The following is a 13,287-nucleotide window of genomic DNA, read 5'->3' as shown; positions in this document are numbered from 1 at the left end:
AAAAGTAAAGTAGAAGCTGCTGCTGAATGTTTGATGAGGAGCCAGAGCTCAGCGGATAAGTGAGACTGACAGTGGTACAGTCGTGTACTCTCAGACTGATTGAGATTGGGGTGGGGGGGAGACCTCTGTGACTGACTCAGTGACCATAGCCTTGCTATTGAGAGAAGACAGGCTATGTGCACACTGCCCACAAAATGAGTTGGAAACTGAGCTGCACTTCCTAACCTCCTGCCCAATGTATGACCATATTAGAGACACATATTTCCCTCAGATTAAACAGACCCACAAAGAATTTACTGCTTACTGTTTACTGTTCATTTTTATTGTTTATTTCACTTTTGTTTATTATCTACTTCACATATGTTTCCCATGCCAATAAAGCCCTTAAAGTGAAGAGAAAGAGAGAGAGAAAGAGAGAGAGAGAGAGAGAGAGAGATGAGACTACAACTCTCTATCTTGGCTGATAATTGAAAGGATACTAGACAAGTAATTGTTGCTAAAAATTCATATCTTGCCATTGTAAATGAAGTACATATTACATATGACATACGACATATTACGAATTTTGATGAATGGAATCAATACAAGTGGTAGAACGCACCTCTCTGATCCACACTCCATCTATCTTATAACAACATCCTCCCACTGTTTCCCAGCTCCACTATCTCTGCTTCCCCTTCCATTCTGCCCACAGCAGATGTGCTCATACTGTATGTGTGTGCATACATGCATAATGCATCTTTGTGTGTGAAAGTGTAAATGTTTATGTATGTGTGTGTACATGTATAAATGTGTATGAATCTGTATGTCTCTTACCTGCGCAGCAGCAGCTTGGGGTGGTTCTTGCTCTCCAGGTTCTTGTCGATGAGGTCAGAGAGCAGGTGTTTGAGCACGTCGGTGGCGTACTCCAGTTTGCCCTGCAGCGCCGTCATGATGAGAGAAGCCACGTTGCCGCGGTCACGCATGGAGAAGGAGCGCTGGAGCTCCAGAGTCCTGATGAAGGTTAGCAGGAACACCTTGTTGTTGATGAGCTGAGCGAAAAGTTTCAGAGCCTTCTCTGTGCTCTGCTGACCGTTACCCGACACCTAGGACATGCAGGACAGGAACCAAAGGGTTAACATGCCACATGACAACACATGGTTTCTGTGTTAAGAGTTGTACTTTAAACACCTTCATACCCACCCAGATTGTTCCATGCGTGACAGAACTGCTCTGCTGCTTTTCATAAAGGGGCATGGTGAGGCGCTAGTACTTTCTGCTGTTCCTATTGGACGTTTATTCCTCCCTGAACAACTCCTCACTATCACACCATGTCACCCTCATACAGTCAACAGGCTGACCCTAATAAGCCTGCATACTTTGTCCTGTTAGAGATCTCAGCTTACAACCCATCCTATGTACCCTAATAAGCCTGCATACTTTGTCCTGTTAGAGATCTCAGCTTACAACCCATCCTATGTACCCTAATAAGCCTGCATACTTTGTCCTGTTAGAGATCTCAGCTTACAACCCATCCTATGTACCCTAATAAGCCTGCATACTTTGTCCTGTTAGAGATCTAAGCTTACAACCCATCCTATGTACCCTAATAAGCCTGCATACTTTGTCCTGTTAGAGATCTAAGCTTACAACCCATCCTATGTACCCTAATAAGTCAACTCATCCAGCAACTCACACCCACCCTGTACTCCCCTATAAAGAATAGCAGAGTATTAAAGAGACTCCGTGGAGTGTGTTCCAGTCAGTCTGTCCCAAGTAGAGGAGGTCCCAGGGCTGCCAGTGAACAGGACATTACCCACTTCATTACTCCTGATGAAGGATGCGCTGGTGGGTGAAATAAACGCACGTCGGGAAACTGGACTGGGACCTGCGTGTGTGTGTGTGTGTGTGTGTGTGTGTGTGTGTGTGTGTGTGTGTGTGTGTGTGTGTGTGTGTGTGTGTGTGTGTGTGTGTGTGTGTGTGTGTGTGTGTGTGTGTGTGAGAGAGAGGCCAGAGGGCAGAGAGGCAGATCGACATACTGGTGTCAGTCTCCCCCTGGCACTGTGGTGCTTATGGAGGGCATGCCACAGGGGTGGTGTGGAAGCTCTCTCTCACTCTCCCTTTCCTTCCTCTGTCTCTCCTTTCCTCATTTCTCTTTCCCTCTCCCATCCCCCCTTCATACTTTTCTTTGTCTACTTTTTCTCTCCATCTCTCTCTCTCCGTACCTCCAGTTCTCTGAGAACAGGGTGGTCCTCGATGCCAGGGAAAAGGACTCTCATGGCATAAGTCCGGTAGTCCAGATGGGGGATACCAGCTCTGTCCAGATCACTGGTCAGCTCGTTGATGTCCGTCTGCAGCTCAGCAAAAGCTGGAGGAGGTGGGTAAAGAGAGGAGAAATGAACAGGACTGTTAGTATGGATCAACTGATTTCAGACCGGCTGGTTTATTTGAAACCATGGATCTCCATGCATTAGTATGTACGCCCACTAGCTATGTTGACCCTCCCTCCCTCCCTCCCTCCCTCCCTCCCCCCCCCCCCCCCCCCCCACCCCCCCCCCCCCCACCCACACACACACACACACACACACACACACACACACACACACACACACACACACACACACACACACACACACACACACACACACACACACACACACCCTGGTGGCCAGTAAATTGGCTGTACTGTAGAGTATCTGAGCTCCTGTGTGTTCCCTGCTGTTAGGGGCTGCAGGTGAGAGCTGGTTAATTGGTCTCTTCCTGACTGAGTCCTGCTAGGCCTTGCTCTGCTCTGCTCTGCGGGTGTCCCCTTACCCTCTCTACAGCCAATCACAGTCATATCTCCCCCCTGCCTACAGCCTGCCCCCCAGCACCCCTGCTAGCCAAGCCCAGGTCCCAGGGCTCAGACATACACCCCTGGAGGGGAACCCAGGTACCTAGCTGCCCCTCGAAATCCACCCTCGGGGCACTACACTCTTCCTGAACACAGATGCTGTTTAAAACATGACCCTTCGGTGTGTCTCCTCGCCTGTGTGTGTGTGTCTGCTTAGAGTGTCTGTCTGTCTGTCTGTCTGTCTGTCTGTCTGTCTGTCTGTCTGTCTGTCTGTCTGTCTGTCTGTCTGTCTGTCTGTCTGTCTGTCTGTCTGTCTGTCCGTCCGTGTCCAGGGCTTTAGCTGTATAAGCCCCATGCAGCTGTGTGCTGCTCAGCTCTGCTCACATCCCCCAGCTGGGCCCTACAACAGACATAGAGCAGACCTCACTATGAACCTCTGTACTCTGCCACAGCCCTGACACAACCCAGAGAAACAAAACAATGACATTTAGAGGATATACCTTTTTAGTATACTATGTCTTCTATATGTCCTGTCTTTGTAATTCTGTATGTTGGAGTTATTCTATATGCTGTAATTCTGTATGTTGGAGTTATTCTATGTGCTGTAATTCTGTATGTTGGAGTTACTGTATATGTTAGAGTTATTCTATATGCTGTAATTCTGTATGTTGGAGTTATTCTATGTGCTGTAATTCTGTATGTTGGAGTTACTGTATATGTTAGAGTTATTCTATATGCTGTAATTCTGTATGTTGGAGTTATTCTATATGCTGTAATTCTGTATGTTGGAGTTACTGTATATGTTAGAGTTATTCTATATGCTGTAATTCTGTATGTTGGAGTTATTCTATGTGCTGTAATTCTGTATGTTGGAGTTATTCTATATGCTGTAATTCTGTATGTTGGAGTTATTCTATATGCTGTAATTCTGTATGTTGGAGTTATTCTATATGCTGTAATTCTGTATGTTGGAGTTATTCTATATGCTGTAATTCTGTATGTTGGAGTTATTCTATATGCTGTAATTCTGTATGTTGGAGTTATTCTATATGCTGTAATTCTGTATGTTGGAGTTATTCTATATGCTGTAATTCTGTATGTGAGTTATATGTTAGAGTTATTCTATATGCTGTAATTCTGTATGTTAGAGTTATTCTATATGCTGTAATTCTGTATGTTGGAGTTATTCTATATGCTGTAATTCTGTATGTTGGAGTTATTCTATATGCTGTAATTCTGTATGTTGGAGTTATTCTATGTGCTGTAATTCTGTATGTTGGAGTTATTCTATATGCTGTAATTCTGTATGTTGGAGTTATTCTATGTGCTGTAATTCTGTATGTTAGAGTTATTCTATGTGCTGTAATTCTGTATGTTAGAGTTATTCTATATGCTGTAATTCTGTATGTTGGAGTTATTCTATATGCTGTAATTCTGTATGTTGAGTTATTCTATATGCTGTAATTCTGTATGTTGGAGTTATTCTATGTGCTGTAATTCTGTATGTTAGAGTTATTCTATATGCTGTAATTCTGTATGTTAGAGTTATTCTCTGTGCTGTAATTCTGAGTGGTAAAGCTGTCTTCAGGCTAGCTGGAGGGGATACATACAGTAACTTGCCTGTCCTTCCTCTGGGCCCAAGGTTCAGAGGTCAGCTGGTGTAGTGAACAGAAGCGTGCCCTGTCTGTACTGTGGCCCACCAGGGGTGTGTGTGTGTGTGTGTGTGTGTGTGTGTGTGTGTGTGTGTGTGTGTGTGTGTGTGTGTGTGTGTGTGTGTGTGTGTGTGTGTGTGTGTGTGTGTGTGTGTGTGTGTGTGTGTGTGTGTGTGAGTCAGTGTGTGTGTGTGTGAGTCAGTGTGTGTGAGCGATAGACAAGCATCATGTGCATTTAGTGTGCCACGATCAGCGTCAAAAACAGGTTAAACTAAACTAGCAGAGACGGTGTCTGTCAGACAAAACGTGACTCACTGACCCAGATTCACAATAACTTGTATTACATTCTACAACACATACCACCAGTTATTTACATGTTACACAGAAGCATCAATGTGTGTCTTTCATGTGAGTATAACATGTCTTAGTGGAGCCCAGCTAGCTAGCTCAGTCTTAAGCCCTACAAGGAAACTGGAATCAAAGTGTCTCAAAATAGCTATGTAGAGCAGAAGAGGACCAAACATAATTGCTTACCTCTCACAGACATTTTGAGAGACTGATTTCAGTTTCTGTACCTGTAATGACGTAACTTTGTTGCTGATGGAGGGAGGATAAGGATACAGGCTAGTGTACATGACTAGCGACTCTGGGCTGAACGACCTACCGTAGTCTATGCCAGGGTTACCCCCCCCCCCCCCTGCCAGGTTTGGGTTTTTGCCCTAGCACTACACAGTCTAGACCAGGGTTACCCCCCCCCCCCCCTCGCTGCCAGGTTTGGGTTTTTGCCCTAACACTACACAGTCTAGACCAGGGTTACCCCCCCCCCCCTGCCAGGTTTGGGTTTTTGCCCTAACACTACACAGTCTAGACCAGGGTTACCCCCCCCCCCCCCCCCCTCCCTGCCAGGTTTGGGTTTTTACCCTAGCACTACACAGTCTAGACCAGGGTTACCCCCCCCCTCCCTGCCAGGTTTGGGTTTTTACCCTAACACTACACAGTCTAGACCAGGGTTACCCCCCCTGCCAGGTTTGGGTTTTTGCCCTAGCACTACACAGTCTAGACCAGGGTTACCCCCCCCCCCTGCCAGGTTTGGGTTTTTGCCCTAGCACTACACAGTCTAGACCAGGGTTACCCCCCCCCCCCTGCCAGGTTTGGGTTTTTGCCCTAGCACTACACAGTCTAGACCAGGGTTACCCCCCCCCCCCCCCCCCCCCTCCCTGCCAGGTTTGGGTTTTTACCCTAACACTACACAGTCTAGACCAGGGTTACCCCCCCCCCCCTGCCAGGTTTGGGTTTTTGCCCTAGCACTACACAGTCTAGACCAGGGTTACCCCCCCCCCCCCCCCCCCCCCCCTCCCTGCCAGGTTTGGGTTTTTGCCCTAGCACTACACAGTCTAGACCAGGGTTACCCCCCCCCCCACCCCCCCCCCCCCCCCCCCCCTCCCTGCCAGGTTTGGGTTTTTACCCTAGCACTACACAGTCTAGACCAGGGTTAACCCCCCCCCCCCCTGCCAGGTTTGGGTTTTTGCCCTAGCACTACACAGTCTAGACCAGGGTTACCCCCCCCCCCCCCCCCCCCCCCCCTCCCTGCCAGGTTTGGGTTTTTACCCTAGCACTACACAGTCTACACCAGGGTTAGTTAGTGAGAGTTGCAACTAATAGTCTGTGGTTCATTTGTTATCTAAATAAAGTGTTACTCACCTTCCTTGCACTCCAGGGCGACCCGGGACTCCAGGTTGTCCATCTGCATCTGCAGGCGCTTCAAGGTGAGGTCATTCTCCCGCGACTTGCGTTTGTATGCGATGAGGACGAGGATGACGATGATAAGGAGAAGGGCCTCCTCCGGCGGCGATGGAGACGATGGCAGGAAGGGTGAGCAGGCTGTCTGACAGGATGTGGACCGCCCCTGGAGACACGTGGAGACCGCCCCACCTGGACCTGATATACACACACACACACACACACACACACACACACACACACACACACACACACACACACACACACACACACACACACATACACACACACAGTATATTAAACATAAACATACACACACACACAAAGTATATTAAACATACACGCATTCAAACACCCACACACAACAAACACACAGTTAGATTCAGTTAAATAAACCCATACAGCACACAGACACCCAGACACCCAGACACCCCGACATGGAGGACAGTGAAGAGTGAAGTTCTGGGGGCTTGAACTCAATAAGTGAGAAGACTGGTAGAAATAATTGCAGTGGATTCTTGCAGAACCTTTTGACAGCTAGAGCCCAGTTACACTGCCGTGTCTTTGACCTGTTTCTCTCAGCTGAATGAACAACCACGAGTGCAAAAATAATGGAGTTTACAGGTCAAACGTTATGGAAAATAAATCACAGACACTCTGACACACAGACAGAAAAGAGAGACAGGAGGAGATGGTGTGCGTCTGTGTGTGTGTGTGTGTGTGTGTGTCAGTGTCTGTTTCAGTGTGTGTTTCTGTGTTGTTGTGTGTGTACTTGGACAGACTGATTGAGGTACCATGACTTTGTACTGGCCCGTGAGGTTGGGGGGCTCACACAGCAGCTGGGTCTCAGACACAGTGACTGAGCAGGGGGTCTCCCCGATCAATACAGTGTAGTTGAGCTTCACCCCCCCTGAGGCCGGGGGCACCAGGTTTTTGCCCTGTGGGGGGAGAGGAGGGGGATAAGGAGGGGGAAACTTTGATCTGTGGAAAATTGTCATAGCAATGCTCAACTAAGGTAATATGAAGCCACCCAAAAATAAGAATTGGTTGTTATGGTGCAGTAATGAAGATACAGTTATAGAATGGACATTGTTGTAACTCTGCTTTAAGGTTGCACATTCAAATAACCTAAACCCTCTCTTGGTTTCTACAAGCTAGGTCTAGGTCGTGTTGCTAAGTGCTGTTCTTTACAGAGCTTTATCCATTTGATTTATTAATTACAATCTCAGTAAGCTCCCATACCTTGAGAATGATGGGCGAGCCAGGCTTCTGCTCCAGGACCCCATTGGTGCTGAGAGGTTCAAAGTATGGGTTGGGGTAGTAGAGGAAGTTGGTGTTGTTATAGACTAGCAGAGTCTGGACGTTGTTGAAGATAAAGCCAAACTCATCAGCATGTTTGACCGTGTCCAGGCCTGGATGGTACTCTGCTACCAGGGATGGGGCAACGCAACTCATACTGGTCCTATTCAGAACCTTACACATCTGCCAGAGGAAGGGAAGGAGAGGGAGGGAAAGAGAGAGGGAGAGAAAGAGAGGAGGAGATAGAGAGAGAGAGGAGAGGAAGGAGAGGGAGGGAGAAAGAGAGGAGAGGAAAGAGAGGGAGAGAGAAAGAGGGGACGGGAAGGAGAGGGAGAGAGAGAGAGGGAGAGAGAGAGAGAGAGGAGAGAGAGAGAGAGAGAGAGGAGAGGAAGGAGAGGGAGGGAGAAATAGAGGAGAGGAAAGAGAGGGAGGGAGAAAGAGAGGAGAGAAAAGAGAGGGAGGGAAAAAGAGGGGAGGGGAAGGAGAGGGAGAGAGTGGGGAAGGAGAGAAAGAGAGGGAAAGGACAGAGAGAGAATGGGAAGGAGAGAGAGGGGGGAAGGAGGGCGAGAGAGAGAGAGAGAGAGGGGGGAAGGAGAGAGAGAGAATGGGTTAGAGAGAGAGAGGGGAAAGAGAGAGAGAGAGAGAGAGAGAGAGAGAGAGAGAGGTGAAGGAGAGAGGGAGAGAGAGAGAAAGGGAAGGAGAGAGAGAGGGGAAGGAGAGAAAGAGTGAGGAGAGAGAGAGAGAGAGAGAGAGTAAGGGAAGAAGAGAGAGAGAGTGGAGAGAGAGAGAGGGGAAGGAGAGAGCGAGAGAGAGAAAGGGAAGGAGAGAGAGAGAGAAAGGGAAGGAGAGAGAGAGAGGGGAAGGAGAGAGAGAGGGAGGAGAGAGAGAGAAAAGGAAGGAGAGCGAGAGAGGGGAAGGAGAGAGAGAGAGGGGGAGAGAGAGAGAGTGGGGAGAGAGAGAGAGGTGAAGGAGAGAGAGAGAGAAAGGGAAGGAGAGAGAGAGGGGAAGGAGAGAGAGAGAAAAGGAAGGAGAGAGCGATAGGGGAAGGAGAGAGAGAGAGGGGAAGGAGAGAGAGAGAGGGGAAGGAGAGAGAGAGGGGAAGGAGAGAGAGAGAGCGAGAGAGGGGGGGAGAGAGAGAGAGAAAGGGAAGGAGTGAGAGAGAGAGAGAGAGAGGAGAGAGAGAGAGAGAGAGAGAGAGAGAGGGGGGGGGAAGGAGAGAGAGAGACACACATTAGCTCTTGAGATGCTTTATTCACCAAAAGATGGAACCAGGCTACTGAAGGGATCCACACTAGCCAGCCATCATGCTCTAATAATCTAAGCTCTCCAATATGAGACATGAGACATGAGCAAGTCAAGCGGGATGAGGTGAGACAGACCGTCTGGCTATACTCTTTTCATTCTAAAAGCTGAACGAGTATATTCATACCATATAGCCTATCAACCACCTACTGTAATAGCATGTAAAGTCGAGAGTTTACTGAATGTTACACTTAATAGAATAGCACACACTGGCATAGCTAAGTGCTCAAGGCTGATAATATGCAAATCAAGCACAGCCAGCAGCATACCACCCTGCATACCACTGCTGGCTTGCCTCTGACGTTAAGCAGGGTTGGTCCCTGGATGAGAGACCAGATGCTGCTGGAAGTGGTGTTGGAGGGCCAGTAGGGGGCACTCTTCGCTCCGATTTAAGGAGATTGCAGTGAAGGGGACAGTGCCCTGTATAGGTTGCTGTCTTTCGTATGGGATGTTAAAAGGGTGTCCTGACTCACTGTGGTCATTAAAAATCCCATTGCACTTATTGTAAGAGTAGGGGTGTTAACCCTGGTGTCAAGGCTAAATTCCCAATCTGGCCCCATTCATTCATATCAACCTCATTCCTAATTGGCCTATATCACTCCTCACCTCTCCAGCTGATGTGTGATGAGCATTCTGTCACAAGCATGGTCACCATGCATCACTCAGGTGGGTGCAACACATTGGTGGTGGTCGAGTTGAGTTTCTCCTACTAAAGGCTTTAAGTACAGCAGCTGTTAGAAACGTGATATATACATCCATCCAATGAAGTACTATTACTTTCAGAGACAGTACGTTTTGAGTTTTCATAAAATGTCTCCAGTAGCTCTGAGGGAGCCTCAAACTAAGACATGTAAGAGGACAGGGGAGCATGATGGGATATCCCCCAATCACTTGGTCATATATCCAATCTGGCAGATTGAGGTGAAGTCATGGCTTCTTGAATGATATTCCTTTCCATCTGTATGCCCAGGAGCAGATATTTTCCATGTGAGGGAACAAGCTGCAGCAATACGAACAGTAGAGGAACACAATAGATTACTGTGCTGCACTCCTGCTGCTGCCGGAGCCTTTTATCTCCGCTCTCTCACTCTTTCTCTCACTCTTTCTCTCACTCTCTGAGGAGAAACTTAATTAGAGCCAAATGTCTTCAAAGCTCTGTAGCGCCAGCAGAGTACCACACCTCTTACCTGTTGTCCTATGCTCTAGTCTAGAGCAGTGTCTGTCCAGATAGGGCAGGTTAAGCCTGATACAGAGGCTATTTATTTTGGGCTATTGCCCATGTACATTTGGTAAATATACTTGGGTTGGGTTGGGTTCAGCAGGAAGTCAGCTCTGCTCCAGGGTTAACCGAAACACAGTTCCCACATTACAGCTGTCGCCATGTGTGCTGCTGTGGCTGGACTCGATGTGTGTATGTTAGCCCACATTACAAGGTCTAAACGCTCCCTCTACTCCCGCAGAGTAGTGACATTGTACATCTACAGTCTAAGTTTGCATGTTAGTGGGAGAGAGAGAAAGAGAGAGAGAGGCTAAGCCCTTTTAAAAATGCATACAACCTCAATAGCACTGCAGACACATTTTCTCCAAGAATCTTCTACTGTAATCCTATTATATACTGCTCAAAAAATAAAGGGAACACTAACATAACACATCCTAGATCTGAATGAATGAAATAATCTTATTAAATACTTTTTTCTTTACATAGTTGAATGTGCTGACAACAAAATCACACAAAAATAATCAATGGAAATCCAATTTATCAACCCATGGAGGTCTGGATTTGGAGTCACACTCAAAATTAAAGTGGAAAACCACACTACAGGCTGATCCAACTTTGATGTAATGTCCTTAAAACAAGTCAAAATGAGGCTCAGTAGTGTGTGTGGCCTCCACGTGCCTGTATGACCTCCCTACAACGTCTGGGCATGCTCCTGATGAGGTGGTGGATGGTCTCCTGAGGGATCTCCTCCCAGACCTGGACTAAAGCATCCGCCAACTCCTGGACAGTCTGTGGTGCAACGTGGCGTTGGTGGATTGAGCGAGACATGATGTCCCAGATGCTCAATTGGATTCAGGTCTGGGGAACGGGCGGGCCAGTCCATAGCATCAATGCGTTCCTCTTGCAGGAACTGCTGACACACTCCAGCCACATGAGGTCTAGCATTGTCTTGCATTAGGAGGAACCCAGGGCCAACCGCACCAGCATATGGTCTCACAAGGGGTCTGAGGATCTCATCTCGGTACCTAATGGCAGTCAGGCTACCTCTGGCGAGCACATGGAGGGCTGTGCGGCCTCCCAAAGAAATGCCACCCCACACCATGACTGACCCACCGCCAAACTGGTCATGCTGAAGGATGTTGCAGGCAGCAGAACGTTCTCCACGGCGTCTCCAGACTCTGTCACGTCTGTCACATGTGCTCAGTGTGAACCTGCTTCATCTGTGAAGAGCACAGGGCGCCAGTGGCGAATTTGACAATCTTGGATTTCTCTGGCAAATGCCAAACGTCCTGCACGGTGTTGGGCTATAAGCACAACCCCCACCTGTGGACGTCGGGCCCTCATACCACCCTCATGGAGTCTGTTTCTGACCGTTTGAGCAGACACATGCACATTTGTGGCCTGCTGGAGGTCATTTTGCAGGGCTCTGGCAGTGCTCCTCCTGCTCCTCCTTGCACAAAGGCGGAGGTAGCGGTCCTGCTGCTGGGTTGTTGCCCTCCTACGGCCTCCTCCACGTCTCCTGATGTACTGGCCTGTCTCCTGGTAGCGCCTCCATGCTCTGGACACTACGCTGACAGACACAGCAAACCTTCTTGCCACAGCTCGCATTGATGTGCCATCCTGGATGAGCTGCACTACCTGAGCCACTTGTGTGGGTTGTAGACTCCGTCTCATGCTACCACTAGAGTGAAAGCACCGCCAGCATTCAAAAGAGACCAAAACATCAGCCAGGAAGCATAGGAACTGAGAAGTGGTCTGTGGTCCCCACCTGCAGAACCACTCCTTTATTGGGGGTGTCTTGCTAATTGCCTATAATTTCCACCTGTTGTCTATTCCATTTGCACAACAGCATGTGACATTTATTGTCAATCAGTGTTGCTTCCTAAGTGGACAGTTTGATTTCACAGAAGTGTGATTGACTTGGAGTTACATTGTGTTGTTTAAGTGTTCCCTTTATTTTTTTGAGCGGTGTATATTACAGAGAAAGCTTAGATTAGATGACAGTTATAGAGAAAATACTGAAAAACAAACTGTATACACTGGTCTTATCGTGTGCTATGATTATCAAAAGCTGCTTGTGAATGTATTTACTTATTAACTTAATACACTCTGGCCAATAAGTGCCTTATTAACTTCAAATAAACACTAATTCACTGTCATAGTTTTGAGCAAATAAGCTTATTTATAGCTACGAATACACTTGATTTCTCTCACACATTCAGAGACAGTAAAAAGCAAAAGTTCCATGTTGCTGTAGTCTCCATGTTATAACAGTGGTGTGTTACAGACAGGCAAAGATGCCACCACAGCATCCCTCTCTGTCTGCCTATCTGTCTCTGTCTTGTTTGGAACACAAGGAACAGCAATGCATTTGCAAGTCAACTGCAGTACAGTATGGCTCCCACTACCATCTGTTCAGAGCTGGGCTAGCTAGCTGGAAGGATGCTGCATGTTTTCAACACACTCCTTCAATACTCTGTGTGTTTGGGGCGGTGAGAAATCATGTCTCTCTCTTCCTGAATCCTGTCTTCTGAGAAAGGCAGTCATATAAGACTCAGCCGTGACTGGATGTGATCTAAAGAGGCCAGTCAGAATAAGACACTGAGCTTAGTGCCTATAAGGTTAGTGGTCAGGGTAGTGAAGGGGGAAATACTGGCTATGTCAGGGTAGTGAAGGGGGAAATACTGGCTATGTCAGGGTAGTGAAGGGGGAAATACTGGCTATGTCAGGGTAGTGAAGAGGGAAATACTGGCTATGTCAGGGTAGTGAAGGGGGAAATACTGGCTATGTCAGGGTAGTGAAGAGGGAAATACTGGCTATGTCAGGGTAGTGAAGAGGGAAATACTGGCTATGTCAGGGTAGTGAAGAGGGAAATACTGGCTATGTCAGGGTAGTGAAGGGGGAAATACTGGCTATGTCAGGGTAGTGAAGAGGGAAATACTGGCTATGTCAGGGTAGTGAAGGGGGAAATACTGGCTATGTCAGGGTAGTGAAGGGGGAAATACTGGCTATGTCAGGGTAGTGAAGGGGGAAATACTGGCTATGTCAGGGTAGTGAAGGGGGAAATACTGGCTATGTCAGGGTAGTGAAGGGGGAAATACTGGCTATGTCAGGGTAGTGAAGGGGGAAATACTGGCTATGTCAGGGTAGTGAAGGGGGAAATACTGGCTATGTCAGGGTAGTGAAAGGGGAAATACTGGCTATGTCAGGGTAGTGAAGGGGGAAATACTGGCTATGTCAGGGTAGTGAAGGGGGAAATACTG

At 47.8% G+C, this 13,287-nt stretch overlaps 1 protein-coding gene across 1 annotated transcript in view; it reads right to left on the bottom strand.

The window, feature by feature from the left end:
• Positions 1 to 13,287, bottom strand: part of plxna2 (plexin A2) — a 455,628-nt gene that overhangs the window by 52,383 nt on the left and 389,958 nt on the right. Inside the window, 6 exon segments of the mRNA XM_082962164.1 lie at positions 817 to 1,085; positions 2,205 to 2,347; positions 6,166 to 6,301; positions 6,303 to 6,409; positions 6,995 to 7,142; positions 7,447 to 7,686. Of these exon segments, the coding sequence (XP_082818290.1) occupies positions 817 to 1,085; positions 2,205 to 2,347; positions 6,166 to 6,301; positions 6,303 to 6,409; positions 6,995 to 7,142; positions 7,447 to 7,686 (1,043 nt within the window).

Source organism: Salmo salar, chromosome 15 (assembly GCF_965601325.2).
Source record: "Salmo salar chromosome 15, fSalSal1, whole genome shotgun sequence".
Taxonomy (NCBI): Eukaryota; Metazoa; Chordata; class Actinopteri; order Salmoniformes; family Salmonidae; genus Salmo; species Salmo salar.
Note: the sequence above shows the minus strand (reverse complement) of the source record. Positions and strands in the feature narration are given on the sequence as shown.